This window comes from Mixophyes fleayi, chromosome 4 (assembly GCF_038048845.1).
Source record: "Mixophyes fleayi isolate aMixFle1 chromosome 4, aMixFle1.hap1, whole genome shotgun sequence".
NCBI classification, from domain to species: Eukaryota; Metazoa; Chordata; class Amphibia; order Anura; family Limnodynastidae; genus Mixophyes; species Mixophyes fleayi.
This window is the reverse complement of record NC_134405.1, coordinates 262,964,605-262,990,541: the sequence shown is the minus strand read 5'-3', so window position 1 is coordinate 262,990,541 and position 25,937 is coordinate 262,964,605. Positions and strand designations below refer to the sequence as shown.

The 25,937-nt window shown below is 39.4% G+C and overlaps 1 protein-coding gene across 2 annotated transcripts; it reads left to right on the top strand.

The window, feature by feature from the left end:
* The first annotated feature begins 588 nt into the window (after positions 1–588).
* On the top strand, positions 589–25,937 carry RNF14 (ring finger protein 14). 2 transcript variants are annotated; one of them, XM_075209702.1, is made up of 8 exons: positions 589–637; positions 5,907–6,067; positions 10,366–10,517; positions 11,222–11,731; positions 15,183–15,411; positions 16,081–16,253; positions 22,548–22,678; positions 24,595–25,937. In XM_075209702.1, the coding sequence occupies exons 2-8, from the start codon at positions 5,914–5,916 to the stop codon at positions 24,650–24,652; spliced, it is 1,407 nt and encodes a 468-aa protein (XP_075065803.1). In that variant the 5' UTR covers positions 589–637; positions 5,907–5,913; the 3' UTR covers positions 24,653–25,937. The 2 variants fall into 2 exon arrangements, with proteins under 2 accessions (XP_075065803.1, XP_075065804.1); XM_075209703.1 differs by lacking the exon at positions 589–637 and adding an exon at positions 682–807.

Here is a 25,937-nt window from a genome sequence, read left to right as displayed (position 1 = left end):
CATGAATGATGCTATGCACTGATCACTAAATATGGTATGAAATATCTGTCACAATAACATAGTCCCCACACTGGGTGATATCAATTACTTTCATATGGAACACTACCTCTATTCCACAAGTTCAATACACTGTCAAATTCTCCAGATAAGAAGTACCCACCTATGAGGGCAGCATAAAACACTCTCATAGATATTGATAAATAGCAACTTTTCCTAGGACAAAATTTACCAGGGAAGAATCTTTAAAGTCTGTAAGTTAGAAAGAGTAGACAACTATGTGCGGGCTGATCAATATAAGAGTTACTTTACTTTATTAAATATGTCAAAATAACCTTAAATGATAATACAATACATATATAATACTAATGAAGGGGTGTTTTTAAACATATAAATGCATATGAATAAAGTTACACATACATTAGTGATTTTAAACGAACACACTTAAGAGTTATCTTGATGACAGCCAAGAAAGCCCTGATACATCCCATTATTTTGCACACATGGTTTAAAATGACTTGAGTCCTCTTGTACAGAGGTGGCGCTATCACTAACCAGCCAATTCTGCTAGGGGTGCAATCTCTTCCTAAAGTATTTGGCACTCTATGACATGTAGGATTGGCAGCTTGCTCATGCTCAGGTTAGTACTATCACTGAGGGGTTTACATATTGGGTCGAGACCTCTTTACACCCCAGAACTGTGAGCAGTACAGCGGCCAACACAAATAACCGGCAGCGTCTGCCATGTACAGAGCAATACTTGTAATGTTTCTAATTAGCTTTGTTGTCAACTAATCACGCAGCACACAGGTGAAGGCATTATGTAATCACACGCAGCGTACAGTGTATTATACAGATTAATGTCTTATACTTCCCCATGCAGTATTTATATTCATATGGCTGCTCAATGTATTATCCTTTCCCATGCAGTATGCAGTTCCGTTCAGTGTGCATTATACAATAAAATTAATTATGGTATTCAGGGGTGCATGTCTGATATTAATTCGTTGTAAAATATAGTTTTTTAAATAAAAAAATAAATAAAATCTTATTAAAAGTATTTTTTATTTATGGGGTACAACAGAATCATCTTGTGAGGCAAAAATCTATGCACTTTCGAGTAGCCGTTCAAAGTTGAAAATTTCTGAAGTGCAAATATGCTTTGGAAGCAAGCTGTATAGTTTTGAATCTGTTAAAGTATACATCTGAATTGCCATGGGACTGTATCTACTAAACAACGTTTTCCATTACAATCTGGCTGGACAAAATGCAACTTGTGTCACTTAACCTCATGTGTCAAACTCCTATAAAACTAAGCTTGTGATCTGGACACTCTCACTTATTTATCCATCTGTTAAACCTCTTATTTTATTGCGTTACTGAGTTTCTTACTAATTGTAAAGCGGTGCGAAATATGCTGGTGCTCAGGGAAGGAACAGTGCATTGCTGGGCCCCATAGCAACATTTTGCCTCTCTAGCCTCCAAGTCCTCTTAAAATGTACAAGAGTAGAGCGAGGGTCTCGTAGTGAGGGTATACAACCCAGCATTACCTGGCCTCCTTCCACTCCGGAGAGCGTTGCCCCTGTACCACCTATACTTCCTCAGTTAGTATTATAATATGAAAAAAGTAAGTGATTCAAGTACAGCTTGTGTATTTAATTTGTGTCTAATTTTAAATGGCTGCCCTGGAAACATTTTAGGGGCCTGTTTACATGAAGTACAGTTGACAGGTCAGCTATATCAAGTAGGTCATCTACAAAATACAAATGCTGCATGTAGCTATTTGAATTGTACTAAACCTAGGATTTTTCTCTATTTTAATCAATATTATAGAATATTTTTTTAAAAAAATCACTTTTATAGATCTTTTTCTTCAACAGAACTACTTATCATCCACCATGGCAACACATTTTTTTTTTATTATTTTAAACTCCATGAAAACTTAGTTTGTGTCAGTGTTTCATAATTTAAGTATTAGCTTTGTAACTGGAGGTGGATTTTGCTGATTCATCTCTGTGTGTTATACATTTTACTGTTGCTGTCATCCAGGTGCTTTGTGCACCTGCGTATTTTATGCTTAAGAACTAATTACTCATCTCTTATTCATCTGAATATAATAGACAGTATTGCACAGAGTTCCTGCCACACAAGCATTGTTGTAGGCAATGTAGTCTAACTTGTTTTTCTTCCTAAATTCATCTGGATCTTATGACTGTATACAATGGGTTGTTTGCTCTGCCAGAGTAATGTATTTGACAGTTATTAGCAGATGGAAGCATTCTAACAGTGGGTGTTCTTTGCCAGGAGGTTATGTCTGCGGACATGAACTGGTCAATCAACATTTGATTGTTGAGCTTTGTCAAGTTACCTGCTACTTTCTCTATTCCAAAACTCTCCCACGTTTCAGATTTTCTTTAGGGACAGTCACTGTCAATATATGCTGCCTGGAATAAATAACCTCTGGGTTTTGTTGATTCTTGGGCTGTGATCAAATGAAATGCCTAGAAGCCAATGGAACAGTGTGCCCACCGACAGCTTATATTATTACTGGAAATGGAATGGTAGCTTATGGGCTCGGCTTTACCAAGCAATAACTTTTGGGGAGAAAACATTTTAATAATGAGATTGCACTTGCATTAGTTAGCTTGTGGACCAATTAGTAGACACAGTAGCTGCCAGTAAGGAGGGATCACCTCTGGCTTTTTCATTGCAAGTGTTGCAAGTTGCCATATTGTTTGACTTGGCAATCCTAGAAATGGTAGACCTAGTACTTATACCCAAGAAGAACAACTTCTAAAAATATGTTTATTTATCTCTTATTAATGTTAGAAACTTTTTTTGCTCAGAAAGCCCCAAAGTTTATATGTTTTGTTTATATAACACATTGTGGGCAGCGAGGTGGCTTAGTGGTTATTGTGGGCAGCACGGTGGCTTAGTGGTTATTACTTCTGCTTCACAGCACTGGGGTCATGAGTTCAATTCCAGACCATGGCCTTATCTGTTTGGAGTTTGTATGTTCTCCCTGTCATTGCGTGGTTTTCTCTGGATGCTCCGGTTTCCTCCCACACTCCAGAAACATACTGGTAAGTTAATTGGCTGCTATTAAATTGCCTTTAGTCTCTCTCGGTCTGTGTGTGTGTATGTTGGGGGATTTAGATTGTAAGCACCAATGGGGCAGGGACTGATGTGAGTTCTCTGTACAGCGCTGCGGAATTAGTGGCGTTATATAAATAAATAGATGATTATATAATACATGCTGACAGTTATAATTTTATAAGCATAAATGTGTATCTTCATCTCATCACTAGGTTGACAATGGCTGTGTGTTTACTCCAATTGGATCAGCAATTGATTTAGTGAGGCCAGCCACTATTTACAATCATACAATCGATATTACTAATATAACCTATTTAATATTGGGTTGTAGCTATTTTTATGGTGGGTACTATTTTCTAGAATTGTAGAGGATTGTGTGTATTTTTATACATTGGGCTTGAGCAGGCAGCTTATCTTTGAGAACAAATTAGGAAAGTAAGTACGTTATTACAAGCCAATACAAGCACTAGCTCTCTCCTGATTTGTGTTTCCCATCCAATCAGCAGCCATCTTTCTCTTGACTGTATCTGATCTTTCCTGCTCTGTAGAGAGTTGAGTATCACTGAAGATGAGTGTCAGAGGTCCTATTTATATACAGGGCTGCCAAGAGAAATTCAGGGCCCCGGTACAACAACTTCATGGGGCCCCCCTTAAAGCTGAGAATGAAAGGCGGCACCAACATATTTTGGTGCGCCTAAAAAAACAAACAAACACAGAAATTTTTTTTTGCGCCACTAAAAATTTGTACGGCCACAACCACAATTGTACGACCACACATGTGGGTGTGGTCGTACAATTGGGGGCATGGCTATGAATCACTTGGCGTGCCCAGGAAACCCTCTTACAGAAAAAAAACTTGCATTGCTGTGTCACCAAAAATTGGGATTGTCCCACTAAAATCACAACATTTCTCACACTCTCCTGCTCTCTCCTACCTGTTCTTCTCACTTTCACCAACTGTGGCTGCAGGTTTCCTTAGCTGGAATGTTGGGGGTCCTATTTGGAAAAAAAATGGGTACTTTTAGAAAATTACAGCCAGCACCAGCGTTAAATCAATAGCACCCACGATTAACAATTAGGCCTTCCTCCAGCCCCAATATTAAAATAATAGGTTTATTTATTAAATGTGAATACTATTTCCCTCCCTACAAACAGCCCCAGCAATAAATTAATAGTATTTACATTTCAGAAATATACCTATTTACCGCAACCATCACTGACATTAAATAATTCATAGGCACATTTAATAAAGAGACCTCATTGTCCCCCACATTCAGTAGCCCCCAAACCACCCCATCTTAAACTCTCATCACTGTGCCATGCTGCCCCCGTTCTCCATCACTGTGCCCTCCTACCCTCTCCCACTCCATCACTGTTCCATCCTGCCTCCCCACTCCATCACTGTGCCATCCTGCCCCCCCCACTCCATCACTGTGGCATGCTGCCCCCGCACTCCATCACTGTGCCATCTTGTTCCCCCTCTCCATCACTCTGTGCCTTTCTGCTGCCCCCTCCTTTTTTCCCTCATACTGCGCCTCCCCCCCCCCTTTTTCCTCATACTGTGCCTCTCCCCCCCTTTTTCCTCATGCTGTGCCTCTCTCTCCCCCTTTTTCCTCATGCTGCGCCTCTCTCTACCCCCTTTTTCTTAATACTGTGCCTCTCTGTACCCCTCTTTTTCTCAATACTGTGCCTCTCTGTACCTCTCTTTTTCTCAATACTGTGCCTCTCTGTACCCCTCTTTTTCTCAATACTGTGCCTCTCTGTACCCCTCTTTTTCTCAATACTGTGCCTCTCTGTACCCCTCTTTTTCTCAATACTGTGCCTCTCTGTACCCCTCTTTTTCTCAATACTGTGCCTCTCTCACCCCACCGCTGTTCCTCACACTGCCTTTTTTTTTACTTACATTAGTATTAGCTGTTTTCTTCTTTCTTCTGTTTTGGTCCTGTCTGCCCTGCTCCTCACTGACTGCCGGGCGTGACTTGATGACGTCACGCCCGGCAGTCAGTGTAAACAAAGCAGAGAGGAAGGAGGAGGGGCCGCCGGCGCCGCTATTTTGTAAGTATGTTTCTTTTTTTTTTCTTTTTACTTCTTTACAACGCTGCTCCCCCCCCCCCCACCAACAAGGGGGCGGAGCCCCGAACCGCCCCCCCCCCCCTCCCCGCGCGCAAAAAAAAGGAAAAAAGTAAGTTTAAGAAAAACAAAACCCGAACAGTGAGGGCCCTGGCATGCCCGTGCCCGGGTAATTAGTACCCACTCCCCCCCCTCTCGGCGGCCCTGTTTATATATGTAAGTGTTGGGACCCAGCTCAGGAGACCTAATTGTGGGGGTCCTAGAGGAAGACACCCTGGTCAAATTACTATTCTAATGAAATGTTAAACCATCTTGGCTGTTGTCACTTTAAAATATACAATGTTTTAAACTGCAGGCAGTGCCAAAGGGATGTTCATGGCACCTATAGGTGCTATGATCTATTTATATATGAATTTGTTGTGAAGAAGTCACGATCAACAGTGGAAAAGACAGGATTAGCTCAGAAAGCTTATAAATCTGCACTTGCATCTTAGTAATATCCAACAGTCCATCAATGGGTGATGTAAGCACGCCTTTCAAAGTGATAAGCAAAAAGTCCCTATATTGCACAAATGCATATATTCCCACTGACTTTTTATCTAAAGACCATAAAAGGTTGAATAACTTGAAGTACATTTACAACTAGAAGCACACGCTGTGTTTTTCTATCTGCACAAATTGAGCACCATTGAACATATGAAGAGTATCTGTATTGTGTATTCAATTCTATTTCTTCACGACAGATAACCAATGTCACGTGAAAACCAGGAAGCCCAGGAGGATGAACTGCTAGCACTTACCAGTATATACTCTGAAGATGAATTTAAAAGGGCAGACTCAGCTCCAGGAGGGGAAATTCAAGTGTGTTTGGAATTACCTCCACTTTTTAAAATATCTATAAAGAGTGAGTAATGTCTTAAAGACCACTGTTTTCTTGTCCTGTTTTTTTTTTATGCATATGTGTAGAAATTCCTGGGTAAACATGCCACGGTGGAAATTACCATGTTATGCTGATGGCTGGCTTGTACAGTGCAAACAAAGGTTTATTCATAGACATCAACAGTCACCATATAACAAAACATAATAGTATTGCTACTATGAAGCTATTTTAACACCTCAACTAATTCCTTTAAATATTGAACAATGCAATACTATGCTTATTTTATAATCGGTCTTCCGTAATCATATGGGTGACTTTTCTCCTATCCACATTTCAAGATCTGACAAGCTTAGAAAACAATTCTAGTAATCTGAGATTGTGCAGCTGCTTAAATATCCTATGTGTGGTTTTAGAGCCGTGCTTAAGCTGTAAAGGCTTGGTGGGATTTGTAGTTCAGCAGTTGAAACCTCCTTACCCCCAGATTACCCAGTTTTCATAAAGTTCGTTTTAAATTAAGACTATGGGGTATCTTTACTAAACTGCGCATTTGAAAAAGTGGAGATGTTGCCTATAGCAACCAATGAGATTCCAGCTGTCATTTGGTAGACTGCACTAAATAAATGAAAACTAGAATCTGATTGGTTGCTATAGGAAACATCTCCACATTTTCAAACCTGCAGTTTAGTAAATATACTCCTAAATTGCTTGAAATGTTACTGAGACCCTTCTGAAAGCGAATGCACATTTTATCGCTCTTTCGTGTGTTTTTAGTTAACTTTTTTATTCTTGTTAAATAGTTTTTTCTTGAAAATGTTACAACGATTTAAGATCACCAAAACACGCCTACAACATTAGAGCTAATATAAAACTGACAATTTCAGGGAACAGGGTGATTCATTAAACTGCTGTGCAGTAACAGATCTGTACTAGTTAAGGTATACTGTGCCCTTTTTATTTAACAATATCTAAATGATTCTGTTTTAACCTCTGCAAAATGTAATGTGTTATTGTTATCATTTATTTATATAGCACCACCATATTATGCAGTGCTTTCCAGATACCATTGGATCATTTCCATCAGTCCCTGCCCCAGTGGAGCTCACTGTCTAAATTCCCTACTACACAAACACACACTAGAGTCACATTTTTCCCAAAAGCCAATTAACCTACTGACACATTTTTCGACTGTGGGAGGAAACCGGAGCACTTTGATGACATCCGACAACAATAGTCTGCCTTCTGTTTTTAAATATAAAATTATAAGTTTGTGATTCAATTCTGTTTTCTGTCTATTTTTTTTCTTAATCTAGTAATCCCTGCCATGTTTGGGCAGCACAGTGGCTAAGTGGTTAGCACTTCTGCCTTACAGCACTGGGGTCATGAGTTCAATTCCCGACCATGGCCTCAACTGTGAGGAGTTTGTATGTTCTCCCCGTGTTTGCGTAGGTTTCCTCTAGGTGCTCCGGTTTCCTCCCACACTCCAAAAACATACTGGTAGGTTAATTGGCTGCTAACAAAAATTGACCCTAGTCTGCATCTGTGTGTTTGTGTGTGTGTTAGGGAATTTAGCTGTAAGCCCCAATGGGGCAGGGACTGATGTGAGTGAGCTCTCTGTACAGCGCTGCAGAATTAGTGGCGCTATATAAATAATTGGTAATAATAATAAATAATGTTTGTTTTTCTGATGCTGATTTAGGCCCATTTAAGCCATATCATAGACTACAGTGTGCTTTTTCTATTATTATTATTATTATTATGTAGAAGTAGTAGTAGTGAAGTTTAATGCATGAATAACACATCTGAATTCATGTGCTTGTCATACATTACAGACGTAAACCAAAAAAAGAATGTGGTGCTTTCTAAAATCTTACACGGTTAATTTATATGACTGCATTGGCATGAGCAACATCACTGAAAGCAATTTGTTTTGTTTTAATTACCTTTTTCGTTGTTAAATAACACCTGAAACGTACTTGCTTCAGAAAGAGTGTGAATTTCGATCTTTATTGGCACGTTTACAGAAAAAGAACCAAAAAGCCGCAACTCAGTCAGATGAAGGAACAGAATCTCCCATAGGAGTAGTTTGATTCCAGGACAGCCGAAACGTATAATATTTCAGGGATACCCGAGGAAAGGGCGGAGCTCCCAAATATTGTACACACAGAGGGAGATTCAGCTGGTCACAAGGTGCTATATAAATAGCTGATGATGATTTGAGTAGAAACATTGACGTAATGTGTCTTCATACATTGTTCTGGAGACACATCATGGCACTTTGCGCCAATTTGAATCTGCCCCATACAATTTTTTACTTTATCGAATTGTTTTCTGTATACGTGGTAATATTGGAATCATGGGAGGAGGTTCTGCAATGAAGCTGATTGAATAAGTAATCAGCACTTTGGTCCTCCTTGCCAGTTTGTGATATTTACTGACGCAAACACAAAAACATGCAGGCTTTCCGCAACAGATCAGGTTACAAGACAACAATCCTACTTGTTATAAGACAACAGTCTCTTCCTCTCCCTTTTCTTGTGTCCTGTTTTGTATTTTTCATCTTAACAAAGTCCTAGAAAAATAGATGCCATTTTTTGTATTGTTATAAAGGTCAAACATAGCTCATATATAGAATAGAACATGCAACTGCTGATTTATTTTGGGAGCTGTATATATACCATTAGGTTTATAAATTTAATAGGTCACTGGGTAACATTCTCATTATGTATATGTATGTTCCTCAGTGGTTGTGCAAATTTCAGTTTGCCATGTACAAGGATTCCCTTTCTTGAGACTGCAAATAGCATTCAGCAAACGGCAGCATTTTGATTGAGTTTTATCAGCTGCATCCGTAGTCACTGGATTGCAGTACATCCTGTCTTTCCTGAATGGCTCAGCTGAACTATTGACAGGTAGCAAACATGAATGAATTTCAACATGGATATTGACATGATTGCTACAGGCCAGTTTGTAAATTAATTCTGAAATAATTTTACACACATAATGCATTTACATATTAAAATCAAGTAGACCATCACCAATTAGTAATAAAGTGGTTATTTTACACCGCACCAGGTAGACCATTAATACTCCTATATAATATATAGTGGATAAATTTCATATCACCTATGTTGGAGGGTGCACTCACACACTGTATTGGAATCAATGTTAAGGTCAAAGTGAGAAGGAAGAGGTGTGTCTATACATAGAGGCACTCAAATGGTCACAATTAAAACTTAAATTTTATTGATATATCTTAAAAATTCTCATTTTATTAAGTCCAAAAAGGACCTATTGCGAAAATGTTAAAGATAGGAAAATGGATTTATTGACTGAGGAAATTACAGTTAAGAAGGTAGTAACAAGATACTACCTAGCCGCGCCGCTGCTAAGATAACTCATTGTATATTCTAATTGTTTATAAATGTATGTGGAAATATTGCTGATATTAGCATATCTGACCATATATAAAGAGTCAATAATATGAGTCATGCAAAAGTCCCCCAATATATATAAGGAGAAAAGTCCCTTTATAGTTTTAGGGATTTTATATTTGCTATATAGCCCTTTTTATTTCCCCAACTTCGTCTTAATTAAGTTATCGTGTATCAAAGGGAATATGCTGACTCATAATGTACGTGGTCATATACACATAGGACTTGTAACATCATAACACAATCATATTTTGAAGGTCACACAATAAAAACTCTAAATGAGACCATAATTCAATTGGCTCATTAAGTTTGCTACTAATGTATATATTAAGCCAATATAATAAGGCTGAGGTTTTCCTAAATAGCGGGACCTTAGATCGAGTCAGAGATAGATTAGCTTATACCCTATATTTAATTATATAGAGACTGAAATAATATACAAGAGCTAAAGTTAATATGAGAGATTCCCTGCTACGTGCAGTGTTTTTGAACAGGGAGGAGTTGTATCCCTAAGTTTCGCTCTGTTCTAGGTATAGGTATAGACCTCAAAGTCTGAGACCTTATCTGATGTATAGCGATTAATTCAATTATGGAATCTAGCCATAAATAGAGTACAATGCTGTCTGCCTATGTGTGTACTGCAGTTTTAATTGTGACCATTTGAGTGCCTCTATGTATAGACACACCTCTTCCTTCTCACTTTGACCTTAACATCACCAATTAGTGTCTCCTAGAGAATTGGCTATATAAATTCTGTTTCATATTGTTATGTAGATAGCACATACATACTCCATGCATTACATTCAGGGGTATAAAACCACTACAAATCTGCTGGTAGTCTGCTCTTATGAGCTTACAATGAGAATATTTTACTCTTTTTGTGTTTTGAAGGTAACTCTGAAACAAACACCATCACAGAAAGCTTTGATAACACAATTTCCTTCTTTCCACCAATTGTGCTGAACTTTGAACTTCCTCCGTGTTACCCATCAACCAAACCCCCGATCTTCACACTCAGCTGCAAGTGGCTTTCACCAAAACAGGTTTGTGTTACTGAAGCTATAGTAATAATATGTGTGATGGTTTTGTTTTTTTTCTAACTACAGTATCAGAGAATAGAAACCTTGTGGTTTCAAATGACATAATAATAGAAGCAAACTTTTGGTGAGCCCGTCTGTTCATGTCTTTGTAAATATCTATATCCAGCTTATGTGACCAAAATAGTAAACAAGTTGATTTCTCTGTTGTGTCTTAAGTTACCGCAGTCCCCTTCTTAAATATTTTTAAAAATCAATATTGGTCTCCGAGCAAGTGTGTTGTTTGGTTGTTTGTTCAAGGGTTTCCCAACTTTGGGAACATGTACCCTCAGGGCATTATAACAGTTTATTGTACTAATAATGAATAGAATATCCAAAACAAATTAGAAGAAGTGATTTTTAAGCATTAGACATAAGATGTTGTTGGGTAAGAATGCCCACAACACAGGGGGCACAATTAATCATTCAATCATACAGAATACACCAAATTATTGTGTTGGAACCCAAGCACTCTGGAGATAGATAGATATATATATATATATATATATATATATATATATATATATATATATATATATACATATACATATATACACATATACATTGGCTAATCTAAGCAGAATCTCCATCTGTATTCAACTTGTTTAATCATTGTCCTTGATGAAGTTATTTTAATTTATTTCATAAACTTTCTCTGTTTAATATTTCAGCTTACTCTATTGTGCCAGCATTTAGATGACCTATGGGAGGAGAATAGAGGATATGTTGTACTGTTTGCCTGGATGCAGTTTCTTAAGGAGGAGACACTTGAGTACTTAAATATAAATTCCCCCTATGAAATTCAAGTGTGTAGTAATGGTTCACAAAGCTGGATGCAAGTTCCTGAAAAGCCATATGCCTGCAGTTCCTCGGTCACACCAGAGAAAGAATCATTTGATAAAAGGGCCATACAGGATGTACAGTCAGTGTCTGCCCTGGTCAGATATATCTTGGATTTCAGTGAAGCCCAGCAGAAGAAGTGTTTTAATAGCAAACTATTTTTGTGCAATATCTGTTTCTCAGAGAAGCTGGGCAGTGAGTGCTCGCACTTTAAGGACTGCCACCATGTCTATTGTAACAGCTGCCTCAAAGAATACTTTGAAATCCAGATAAGGGATGGACAAGTCCATGCACTGAACTGCCCTGAGCCAAAGTGCACATCTGTTGCAACACCAGCTCAGGTAACCCTTAGTTTACTGAAACTTTTTTTTGTAATATCAATAGTTTTATTAGATTTTGGTGTTTTAGGGGGTAAAGGTGGGGGGTACAAAAATAAAAAAGGGGGAAGGGGGGTACAGAATGGGGAGCAGACATAACATTATATATATCTAACCACCTAGTTCAACAAAGTGCATATCTTTCAAATCTAGCTAGTCATGGGCTCAGGAGTTATTACAGCAGGGAGGTGTTTACTGCCGTAATAACTGCCTACAAGTCTTTCAGTGATCTTTTTTTCTTCTTTACTGACAGGACAACAAATCTGACACTGCCATTTATGGAAAGTAAACCTCTGTCACTAAAGTGTAGAGGAAAGTAAACCTCTGTCGCTACGGTATAGAGGAAATTAAACCTCTGTCGCTACGGTGCAGAGGAAATTAAACCTCTGTCGCTACGGTGCAGAGGAAAGTGAACCTCTGTCGTTACGGTGCAGAGGAAAGTGAACCTCTGTCGCTACGGTGCAGAGGAAAGTGAACCTCTGTCGCTACGGTGCAGAGGAAAGTGAACCTCTGTCGCTACGGTGCAGGGGAAAGTGAACCTCTGTCGCTACGGTGCAGAGGAAAGTGAACCTCTGTCGCTACGGTGCAGGGGAAAGTGAACCTCTGTCGCTACGGTGCAGGGGAAAGTGAACCTCTGTCGCTACGGTGCAGGGGAAAGTGAACCTCTGTCGCTACGGTGCAGGGGAAAGTGAACCTCTGTCGCTACGGTGCAGGGGAAAGTGAACCTCTGTCGCTACGGTGCAGGGGAAAGTGAACCTCTGTCGCTACGGTGCAGGGGAAAGTGAACCTCTGTCGCTACGGTGCAGGGGAAAGTGAACCTCTGTCGCTACGGTGCAGGGGAAAGTGAACCTCTGTCGCTACGGTGCAGGGGAAAGTGAACCTCTGTCGCTACGGTGCAGGGGAAAGTGAACCTCAGTCGCTACGGTGCAGGGGAAAGTGAACCTCTGTCGCTACGGTGCAGGGGAAAGTGAACCTCAGTCGCTACGGTGCAGGGGAAAGTGAACCTCTGTCGCTACGGTGCAGGGGAAAGTGAACCTCTGTCGCTACGGTGCAGGGGAAAGTGAACCTCTGTCGCTACGGTGCAGGGGAAAGTGAACCTCTGTCGCTACGGTGCAGGGGAAAGTGAACCTCTGTCGCTACGGTGCAGGGGAAAGTGAACCTCTGTCGCTACGGTGCAGGGGAAAGTGAACCTCTGTCGCTACGGTGCAGGGGAAAGTGAACCTCTGTCGCTACGGTGCAGGGGAAAGTGAACCTCTGTCGCTACGGTGCAGGGGAAAGTGAACCTCTGTCGCTACGGTGCAGGGGAAAGTGAACCTCTGTTGCTACGGTGCAGGGGAAAGTGAACCTCTGTCGCTACGGTGCAGGGGAAAGTGAACCTCTGTCGCTACGGTGCAGGGGAAAGTGAACCTCTGTCGCTACGGTGTAGAGGAAAATAAAGAATTATATACAGATAAACTTCTATCATTACTGTATGCCAAAAAAATTAACTTCTGCCACTACTGTATGCAAGAAAAACTACTTAACAGACATTGATAACGGAGAGTGCTGTCGTTATGTACAAAAAGTAGTTGTCTTCAAAATACTGCTTTTCTAGGGTATAGATCTGTTAAGGGGAATCCAACACCCTTAAGACATATTCAAAATGGATAGACCCTTTTGTAATAAAGATGTTAGCATGTGTTAGCATAGCTCAATAAAAATATCACCAGAATATACATATGAGATCACATTTTATATTAAAAACAATTGGTGAAACACTGTGTAACTTTATAATCAGTGACTGCATACTCTTATGTTTCAAGGTAAATCATTATATTATAGTATATACTGGTATGCTATGATATTACACTTTGTATAGATATAACCTAGTCTCTGGATTGCAGGTGTGTGAAGTCTTATCCTGAATCCTAGGTCAGCTTTTTGTTCCTCCTAAAACAACAAAGAAAATTGTAAAAATTGCTAATGGCGCAAAAGTATGATAAATGTTTAAATAATAATCACAGATGTACTGGGAAGACCTCAAATTCCCAAAAGTGGTAAGAATTAAAACAAGGAAACAGCTTTGGGACAAGAGTTCACCAATGCTCCTTGAAAGAAGATAAAAAGATATATAATGACATATATCTTGTTATTCATTATGTTATCAGTATGGAATAATGGTGAACTCTTGTCCCAACACTGTGTACTGGGTTCCTTGTTTCTTCTGTCTGCTCTCCACAAGGGGAGGTCCTCTCTCTGGATAGCAGAGTAGTGCCGCCTCTTCTGGAAACCTCGAGGAACATAGCTCATACTTGCCTACTTTGGGCAACCTCTTTCCGGGAGAGGGGCGTGACTGGAGGGGGCAGGGCGTGACAGAAAGCGTCATTTTGGCCCCGCCCCCTCAACGGAAATTCTGTTTTGTCGCTGGGCCAAAATGACGCGATTCACCGCGAATCGCGTCATTTTGAGACGCCAGTAGCGGGATGTGGGATATTTGCTGACCCGAATTTCGGGAGTCTCCTGGACATTCCGGGAGAGTTGGCAAGTATGACATAGCTGTGCAGCCCTTTCCTGCTGTATTAGTATTTTGTGATCCTGTGATCTCCTGCTCACTTTGAAGGAGGCTGGTTGTTGTGGAAAACATGTCCACTGATCTTAAATGTGTATTTAAAGTACTTCTAAATGGAGTGCTCAGCAGCTGCACACCTGTGTTCCATACAGCCAATATTAGTGTGAAAACTACAAACTTTATTGTATTTCTAGTTGTAGTTTCTTGTGTTCTGTATAAATCCTTATCAGACATTACTTGCATTTCCTGGTTGAATACTGATACTGCAATGTGTATTGCCAAAATTAAGTCATAAACCTATATTTTTTATCAGATCTCTCAATGAGCAATTATTAAGACCAACACTTTTTACACTTCTTCACTTACATTTCACTAGCTTTGCATTGGTTAAACCAACAAAAGAAAAAAACATTATAACCTATAATTATTTCATCATCATTTATTTATATAGCGCCAGCAAATTCCGTAGCGCTTTAATTATTTCTCTGTGACACATTTACACTCCAATTATACTCAAAACTTGGTAATATACAGCATATCTTCTTTATAATTACTGATTATAGAGTGAAAAATACTAATGATATGTATTGGAATGTCCAATAGTGTGGTGGGCTCAGCAGCAGATGTAGAGGAAAAATCATATTCTATAGCCATAGTATCATGCAAGGATGTAATAATCAGTAAAGACTTTTATTTGCTGTATTATACATGGCACTTTGTTAGTTTGCTTTTTCTGTATCTAAGTTTATAGCATGAGCAAAAAACATTTGGAACGTTAGTAAATTATCATGTATAGCTAGGCAACAGTTGAAATGTATTGTCTTTATAAAAATGAAAAGTGTAATTTGTGTCCTTGTGTACTTGCAGGTAAAGGACCTGGTAGCAGAGCACCTATTTAGCCGTTATGACCGTCTCCTCTTGCAGTCTAGTTTGGATATGATGGCCGATGTTGTCTACTGCCCACGTCCAAGCTGTCAGACGCCAGTGATGCAGGAGCCAGGGGGAACAATGGGTATTTGCTCGAGTTGCCAATACGCATTTTGCACCCTTTGCAAAATGACTTACCATGGAGTCTCCCCTTGCAAAGTTACAGGAGGTAGGTTCATTACCTGCTGTCTCTTAGCAACTAGCACAAATAATAATGTCCTGGTTGGCTGATTGTGGTGGGGGTGTTTCTCTGATTGTCTGCACTGTATGTCAAAAGAAATATATAAAAGTATCTAGAAATTGTGATTCATGTATTTTGCCAGTGCAAAAGCAAAATTAACATAAAAAGCTACAATGTAAGATGATTTAATGCTGAAGAATAACTGGCGGTCCCTGACATAAACTTCCAATGCTGTACATTTGTCAGTAAGCTGAGTGCAATATTTCTTTCTGTGATTCATTAGAGTAATGATAGGACTTCCTGCTCTTCCTACAGAATCCAACCAACTTCACAAGAAATTATGGTGTTGTAGGTGGAGATGTCCAGTGCTGGGACCTTTGCAAATATTGATATATGTGCTTCAAATACCCCTGATACATTATGTTATTCAGGTTGCAGAAACTGGATAAAATTGAAAATAAGAAGGGCTGTGTCAGGAAAGCACTTCACTAAATGATGCCTATGATATTGTGTCACAGTGATGCTTACTTTCGAGCTTCTCCAGGCTTTCTCCATTCATTTACAGTTAATTTAAATAGACTGTGGTATATGTATTATTATGTTTACTTGAAAAAAGTCTGAATTACAAATAAGTCTTGTTTTCTTGACATCTTCCAGAAAAGCTTGTCTTGCTGCGTGCTGAATATTTGAATGCAGACGATGATGGCAAGAAATTCATGGAGAAAAGGTATAGTAAAAGGGTCATCCAAAAGGCAATGGAAGAAATGGAGAGTGAGGAGTGGTTGGAGCAGAACTCCAAGTGCTGTCCTCGCTGTGGAACTCATATTCAGGTATGGTTACCTACTCTGAGGCCTATAAAATATGTTTACCACTGCTAATTAATGTAAGACCATAACCGTAGGGTCACACAAAAGTTATGAACCCTTCGTAAAAAGTCCATAATTACAGTGTTCACAGTGAGTGTTACATTGGGGAATAGCCATCGGTGCAGATATCCTCAGCACTCAGTGACAGCAGTCTAATGTAAGAAACCCCAGAAAGTGTCTAAATGGGCTGAGTAGCTCCAATGGTTACGACCGTAAATTATAAAAAACGTTTCTCATTCATCCACTCTGGGGGATACTGCTACAATGCGTTGTATGAGGGCGCAGAGGAGTTGGCATTTAAATAGTTAAACTAAACTTGCTGCTGACTCCTCCCCTCTGCAACCCCTACTAGCTTTCTGAGTACTGTTTCAGTACTTGCTGTTTAGATTAGGTTAGTTTTATTCTTTATATAATAGAAATGTAGGGATAAACCCCACTTTCTAAATATTAGTGTGTGAAATGCTGCCTCTTGTGGTAATACTTTGTCAAAGGGGGAGGGGGGGGTCCTTCCCCTAGAGAATATTTTTTAAAAAAGTAAAAGAGCAGTATTACCTGGCGCACTGGGAGATGGATAAGATCAGCAGTCTCATACAAAGGAAGTGTGTGATATTCAAATATATAATGTGTAATACAATATTTATTAGTCAGGGAGATAGAGATAAAAATTAAAATAAATAGTTTATATGGTACGGACCAGCATTACTCTGGTATATACATTCAAGTGTTAAAGGCACAATATACCATATATACCCAGTTATTAAAAGTATTCCTCCATATAAATTCAGCACAGTGGCCTAGTGGTTAGCACTTCTGCCTCACAGCACTGGGGTCATGAGTTCGATTCCCAACCATGGCTTTACCTGTGTGGAGTTTGTATGTTCTCCCTCTTTGTGTGGGTTTCTTCCGGGTGCTCCGGTTTCCTCCCACACTCCAAAAACATACTGGTAGGTTAATTGGCTGCTATCAAAATTGATCCTAGTCTCTCCCTCTCTATATGTCTGTGTGTGAGTGTGTATCTATATTAGGGAATTTAGACTGTAAGCTCCAATGGGGCAGGGACTGATGTGAATGAGTTCTCTGTACAGCGCTGCGGAATCAGTGGCGCTATATAAATAAATGATGATGATGATAGATATAGCTTCTATAAGAATGGAGGAAATAGGTAGAACTCAAACATCATATATTAAGGAGAGAATCAAGTTCCATAACAGTTCTGAACAATAGCAAAAAAACGCAGACACATAAATGTGCTTCAGTAGAGTGGCATATAGAAAGTCACTCACTGTTCAGTAGTTTTGTGGGATACTCGTGGAAGGCTGCGGCGGAGTAAACTCTCAGTACCGTTGTGCCAAGGTAGGGGGATATAGATGCCCCGTCTGGAAATTCCCGGGTTGAGGTTCAAAATTGGTCCGGTTAACAGAGGCATGCTCTGGAGTCCTCCCTCCGTTTAGGCGATTATGCACAGAGGAGCTGCTCTAATCGGAGGCTGTGTGGTTCATACTTCTCCGTCTCCTGTCCGATTTCCGCGCATGCGCACAAGCTTCCTAGTTTTATTCTTATTTTTCCTATTTTATTTCTTTAGAGTGAGGAGATGTAAGTGCTGCCGGCAGCGCTTACATCTGTAGTGGGAACGCTATAGCGTTCCGTTTTGATGAGTGAGGCTGTAAGTCCTCTGAGGTTGGGTTAGATGCCCAGTCCTTAGCGCCGTGATAGCCCCACGATTGCAGGCTGTCACAGTTCCTCCCATCAGGTCTACGCTGCCGCTGGCAAAGAGCGCTAAACCCTGTCAGGTGAGGTGTGCCAGCGAGGATCACTGCTCACTCCACTCATTCTGTGGGGGCGTCTAGGGCCGCGCACCATGGGGCTTCTGCAGATCAACTGTGTCGGGCTGCCACCTGGTACTCTGTGCATACCTTCACGAAGTTCTATCAGTTTAATGAGTTTGCATCAGCTGACACAGGATTTGACCACAATATTTTGCGGACCGGGCTTTTAGAGCATTCCCTCCCTTTGGTATGCCCCCATTGTAGCAGTGTCCCCCAGAGTGGATGAATGAGAAAAGAGGATTTATGTACTTTTGTTAAATCTCTTTCTCTAAATCCATCTGGGGGACTCTGCGTTCCCTCCCTTTTGCTTTTCTGCGTTATGGTCTTGGTTGGTTGCTCTCTTCCTTGGGGCTTTTTTATTACGCTGAGGCTAGTAGGGGTTGCAGAGGGGAGGAAAAGGCAGCAAGTTTATTTTAACTATTTAAGTGCCAACTTCTCTGCGCCCTCATACAACCCATTGTAGCAATGTCCCCGAGATGGATTCAGTGAAAGAGATTTAACTGGATTCAGTGAAAGAGTTAGTTAATAAATCCTCTTTTTTTAATTTAATGCTAAATTAATTTATTTCTTTATTAAAAAATTTCGGTGAGCTTCTAACGTGTCTGTCCAATATAACGGTCTGTAAAGTAGGTGTTGTGTAGTCACCTACATGATGGTGGGGATTCACCTTTTCTGTCTGTGAATTCCACACTGTGACTGTCTAAAAAGTGATTTGGAGTCTTTAGCACAGAGCAAGACAGGTGTATTTAAAAACAAGAGCACACCACCACCGAGGTAGATATACATTTTTTATTTCCTTTTTTATAAATTGAAAAAAAATAAAAATTTAAGTATAAATGTTTATGAGCATTGTGATGTAAATGTTTGGTCTATTAGCATGCTTAAGAAGTGCAGTGCCTCCCAACATAAACATGAATGAAGGGTGGATAGCTAAGTACATTATTTTGTCTGTCCCACAGTGAGGAAACGTCAGAAACCACCACACTTGGAAATAATGGAAAGAATTGCTCATTATTACATGCACAATTTGCTCACTCTATACAGGCAGTGTCAGACTGGGGCATGCAGGGCCCAGCGGGGGAATGCAGTGGTAGGGGCCCATGAAATTAAGTGCATGCACCGATGCGTAGCATTGTCGTTCTGCTGAAGGAACATGACAAATCACTACACATCGTACTTGTTAATTATACGACCACAACTGTAGCTCCTCACCACTACGCCGCTTCTTCCACTTGAACTGCTTTTTTGAAATTCCCCGCTACTGGTCTCAAGCCAGTAAAAAAGTCTTCACGTCAACCAGGCAGTGGAAGGTTGGAACACAGCAGCTCAAGTGTAAGCAGCAGCACAGTGCTTGCAAGCTACAGTGGTATCTGTACTAATTAACTTTAGTAAATTAAATAAGTAAAAAAAAAAATTTATATATGTTTTATAGTATCAATATTTAAATTATTTTCATGTGAAAGGCTATAATGTGTGTGTGTGTATGTATATATATATATGTATATATATAGATATATATATATATAGATATATATATATATATATATATATATATATATATATATATATATATATATATATATAAATAGATATATATATAGATATATAGATATATATATATAGATATATATATTACATACACACACACACACCTAGTTCTGCCTCACAGCACTGGGGTCATGAGTTTGATTCCCGACCATGGCCTTATCTGTGTGGAGTTTGTATGTTCTCCCTGTGTTTGCGTGGGTTTCCTCCGGGTGCTCCGGTTTCCTCCCACACTCCAAAAACATACTGGTAGGTTAATTGGCTGCTATCAAAATTGACTCTAGTCTCTCCCTCTCTGTCTGTCTGTGTGTGTGTCTTTGTGTGTGTCTATAGTAGGGAATTTAGACTGTAAGCTCCAATGGGGCAGGGACTGATGTGAATGAGTTCTCTGTACAGCGCTGCGGAATTAGTGGCGCTATATAAATAAATGATGATGATGATGAGGAGGTGAGTGGGAACAGGAAAGGGGGGATGCCTGGAAGCAGAGAAGGTGGCGTGTGACAGATGCGGTTGGTGTTTGGAAGCAGGGTAGGGGGAGTGTGGCAGATGTGTCCCCTCCTGGCTTCCAGGCACCCCATTAGTCCCCACAGTATATTAACCCTTTACATATACACATACACCAGTCCACAAAGTATGTTAAAGCTTTCCATACATACAGTCCCCTGAGTTTAGTAACCCTTTACATAAACACACCAGTTCCTACACTGTTATCCCTTTACATATACACAATAGACCACACAGTATGTTAACCCTTTATACAAACACACACACTAGTCCCCACAGTATGTATAGTAACGCACACTATATTAATAATAACACTTACCTTATTTGTAGAATGGTGTGGGATGCTCTTCTGTCTTGTCCCTGGAAATCTCCACGGGTTCTGAGGAGGGGGACGTAAGGGAGAAGAGACAGATGAGAGAGGGAGGGTAGAGGGGGACACCTATAATAAGGTGGCAGGTCACAGGAGAGGGGCCAGCCAGCAGTAGGCGCTACAGTGTATGGGTCAGTAAGCTCCGCACCCTCCTGCAGAAACAAAGAAGAGGGGGAAGTTCTTCTTTCCTTCAGACCTGCCCATGCAGACCATTAACGGACCAGCCAGGGAAGGCATACACAAGGCTGCTCTCAGTGTTCCTGCTACACGATCTTGGTCACGCCTCCTCTACATAAAGGGGGCAGAGCAACAAGGCAGTACCCAGGTGGGCTATTCTGATGTTGTATCGGTATTAGACTCAATTGATTTTCTGTCCGCCGGTTAGATGAAAACAGCAGGATTTTGAATGCAAGTGTGAATAATGAATGAATGATGATAGTATCCGTAACCAATGCGTTTCGCCAGTGACTGGCTTCCTCAGGGATAGTTGAGTTGTGAGAGCAGCACCTCCGCTATATAGTCAGGTAAAACTCCTAGCTACTTGCTGATTGGTTGTGTTACAAATGCATTCCATCATTCATACTTGCATTCAAAATCCTGCTCTTTCCATCTAACCGGCGAGGACAGAAAAGCAACTGAGTCCGATACCGCCAATGCGCATGCGCAGAAGGAAGGAGATGCGGCCACGAACAGGAACACATCTGGAGGCAGACTCGGAGTGCATTGACACCTGCTCTTTTCATACCCAATTCATAGTGTTTTTAGACAGTGTGCACGAACTTGATAAAAGTGTTATTTGACTCCATCTTAGACATTTTGGAAACCTCACTTGTCAGCATCTCCACAACAAATTGGGATTATTTTGGGATTGCAGTAGATCCAAAATAGGTTGAACTTGATGGACTGCTGTCTTTTTTCCAACTCGTCAACTATGAAGTTATTGCTCCCAGCAGATCCTGCCTTATACCAACTGTGGTTGTACAGGATTGGGATTATTAAGACAGTACACATTGTGAAATTTATGGTGACCTAAGATTGTTCTATTATCATTGCTGTGTCTCTCAGCTTCTATCAATTATTAAGACTGAATTTAACCTGTTGTTTGAGCTTGTTGCCAAACATTCACTTGTTTGCAGTTTGACCAATCGGGTAAATATTATATTCGTCTTTCTGCATCTACCTATTTTATCAGTGCACTGATGTTGTGATATGTTTTGCCATATCTGGGAGGGTTGGAGCCCACCCCTCCTCCACCTATTCCCTGTTGGCAGCCGACAACACATTTACAAAGGAAGCGCAGATACCCAATTCTCTGTATTTGATGTTGTATATAGACTCACAACAGCTTCATGACATCAAAATGGCACTTCTGAAATGTGCTGCTCTGCTGGATCATAAATGCCATTTGTCCTCTGACAGTTTTAGTGTTTATACTGTGGTGCACATTCATTTAGTGGATGGGTAGCACAATCAACACTGGTTCCTATTGAATAGATGTGCAGGCAAAAAATGTCAAAATGTCTGCCTGCTGTGTGTTTACACAACAGGTGCACATTAATTCACTGACTATTAGTGGGAGATGTAATTCGGCGTATGATGCTTCAGGTAAGAATCTTCGCTCATGTTTCCTCGCACTTCTATGTTTTTTGTGCCATAATTGCAAATTGAATCTGCCCTTTAAAGTGGACTTGTCAAGCTTACATTAAACTATATTGGTTTTTGCAAATCATTAAATAATCATTTCTCCTCATGATTGTGTATTGAAAACAGAAAATAACTATTGTAACAAACAATCATCTCATTTCAGGTATGGCAAATGCCATCTTTCTTATTAAAGTTTTAAAAAGCTAATGAGTTCCTTCTTTATCCACTTTGCATATGATGCGGTTAGCATTAGACAAGAATTGTCAGCAGGGAAGGGATGGACAGATTTATTAAACAAATAATGTGATATATATGTAATTCTTGACTCTAATCCAGGATGAGAGGTTAAATATCTGTTTTCTGTTACAGAAAATTGATGGGTGCAACAAAATGACTTGCACTGGGTGCAAGCAATACTTCTGCTGGCTGTGTATGAACACACTGTCTAGAGGGAACCCCTACCACCATTTCAGTGATCCTTCTTCAGAATGCTTCAACCAGTAAGTTATCATTCATGGTTTTATGCAAGTTATGGTAAACTGATGCTTTAAAGGTACAATGGCAAGAAGAGGGAGTCATCCACATTTATAAAAATGTAGATTTCTTCACAAAAGTCCTATAATGTGACCTATTTGAATGACAAAGCCAGTATAGTGTTTCAGTTCAGGAACAGTAGATTTTGGTAAGAGTGCTTAGATATCTGCTGTTATATAATTCTTATGGAATTAAATATATTCTAGCAGAGAGATTATTAAATGTTGTAAGTGTGGAGTATACATTATTTGAAAACTGTTTTTTTGTTTTGTTTTTCATATATTGAGATGGTGCTTCCCAGGGGACTGATAAAACATCAAATGTGATTTATAGGACCGATGTATCACAAAAGAACTCAGCACCTCCCTTTGTTTAAGAACACAGTTCAGTGAAAATGGGGTCCTTACACAAGAGGGCACAGTAAAACTGAGATATTCCGAGTTGGGAAGAAGTGCCTAGTATGGTCTAGAGACGATAGGCAGCAGATGTAAAATTAGGCCCTAAGCATTGGAATACCATAGAGCAAATATATGTAGGTAATGTCCTTCTCCAGCCCTAATTTTGCATCACACATTAAGATATGGTAAAGTTTGAGATGACAGAAGTAGTAAGTGTTGTTCTGTAGATATATATCAGATCTGCAACAGACTATTCTATATTTGGACTCGGATATTGTAGCACCAGTCCTATTTGACACTTATTTTCTATTGCTTAGTATAGCTAATCTGAATGTCCCACAATTGGACATTAACATGCGTCTGCCATCATATATTATAGTTGTTTTGGGGGGTTTTCTTACGCAAATAAAAGGGAGTTTTTAAATTTAGCAACTTTCCAGTACCGTAAAAAGGAATATGGGCTATGTGTTTTGGGAAGGGATACAGACATGTATTACAAAACTCATGTTTTGTTTTTACTACATGGTTAGCTACAACACAATGGTTTTAATGTGGTAAAATGGTTTCTATTTAGTATAGACTGGTATGGGGCCTTTTAACCACAAAGCATGGGACTGACTGGCTATTATTAGCTAACTAAGCCACTAGCACTATTGACTCAAAGGGGATAACATTTCAACTTCCACCAACCTACTGCATACTTACTAATATATAAGTTTGCAAAATAGGGTGGAGGTAAGCCACTCCCAAGTTGATGTACTACAACACATTTAAATTACTTATGTCTTTTCCCACACTGTCCTCAGCTTTCACTTTGTGCAGCACTGCTCTTCATCATGATTGTAGGACCTACCTGTTGTTATCATCATAGTTTATAACCAAGGTGCTACAGAATCTGCAGCAGTCATATCTTGGTCTATGAAATTCAACTTTATTTATTTTTATCAGAACTTTCTTAATATTAGGACTCCAAATAAAATATACTTATGTATAGTATTGAACTAATGTTTTTAGAAGCTTTTTATACTAAATATTTTCAGCATTGTGATGTGCAGATTGAAGGTTAATTGCTTACAAGTTCTATATTACTATTATTTAACCCATATCTGCAGCCTTTTAGCCATTAGATTTGGATGTGTCATTTGCTGTTTTTTATGCATGGGGGTAGAAATTCCATTACACTCTACTTTTTAACAATACTGCAGTGGAGTGTCTGGGTAATACTGAATAGTAAAGCATCCTACATTCATGTTTTATATATAAAAATATAACATGTATCTGCATCTCAGAATTAAAATAAGTGGGAGTAGGCATACTGCTTATTTTGGACTATAAATATAATTCAGCCTCCGGTAAATTCTAAAATGCACTGCAAAATGTACTTTATTTTAATAATGTTGCTGTATAGAATATCCTATGAGCCAAACTGACGGCTAGAAAGCTGGTACCATACTTAACTAGGATTTGTATATGTTTTCCTACAGGTTGTTCTATGGGGATCCTTTAGAACCATTTGCATTTGGCGAGAATGAAGAAGACTGATTCAAAGCATGGTGACTGGAGCGCCTGCCTAAAGCTCCTTCATATGCAACTGATTAGAATGATGAAGATCCTTTTGATTTCTTTCACATCAATGTGAACTTCACTACAGTTATCAGAATGATGTTGTCTGCACTATCTTATATTTGTAGAAGATTTATAGGGGGGGAAAACACATAATGTTAATTACAAATGCCTGTCCCTCTCCTCACTCCTCAAAATAAGTGATAGTGATTTTAGTTCCAGACATTAAGTAGTTGTTGCACTTCTCTTAAACATTTTGCTTCCCTATAAAAAGTGAATTTATTATGTTAGTAAACTATGAAACATTGTTATAAGTACAAAAAATATTCACACACAATTGTCCAAATTTGGACAAAAGAAATTTGACAGTAAAGTTGGTTGCCTTTGCATATAAAGTGCCTTGTTTAAGTGATTTGAGATTGTTAAGTGAAATTGACACACTAATTCTTTTTGTTATTTATACGCTTTCTTCTCGTTACAAATTTTACCCGCAGTGCAGCCAATCAGATGGAAACTGCCTACAACACACTGCATCTGCTGCATCACATAAAATTTTGGAAATGGGAGGGATTCCACCAATTTGCTACACAGAGGTGGCACTGATGAATAAGTAGGATTGACCTAAGGCAGAGGTGTCCAAACCAGTTCTCAATAGCTACCAACAGCTCATGTTTTCAGGATTTCTTTAATCGTACACAGGTGAGTTTATCTATCTGGTTGGGTCAGGAATTATCCCACTTGTTTCTACATACATAAATCCTAAAAACATGAACTGTTGGTAGCTCTTGAGAACTAAGTTTGTGCACCTATGTCCTAAGGTGTACTGCTCTATTAAAGATTATTTTCTGTTTTGGCAGGAAATATTCAGCACTTGCAGTAAAAAAATAAAAAATAAAAAGCATGACAGCATACAGAATACAGTTTAAAGTGAAAAGCCATATTTTTTGTTTTGCATACCTGAAATATGTGGCCTATTTCCTGGCACTATCTTGTTTGGCATTATTTATCCGTTACTGGTGTTTGAACCAGAATTTTGCTTCTGACTCTGACATCTGCATGTGATTTGTTAGTAGGAAATACTTGACCTTTTAGAAAAAAGCATATCTTTTTAGTTTTAGGAACTGTTCTTAAGTTAAAGCAGTAAACAAAAAAAAAAGTTCCAGAAAATTCCAGTTTAGCAATATAAAGTAGATACAGGTTTTTGTTTTGTTTTTTAAATGCTTAAGCCTCACCAAAAAGAAATAAAACTACCTTGAGATATGAA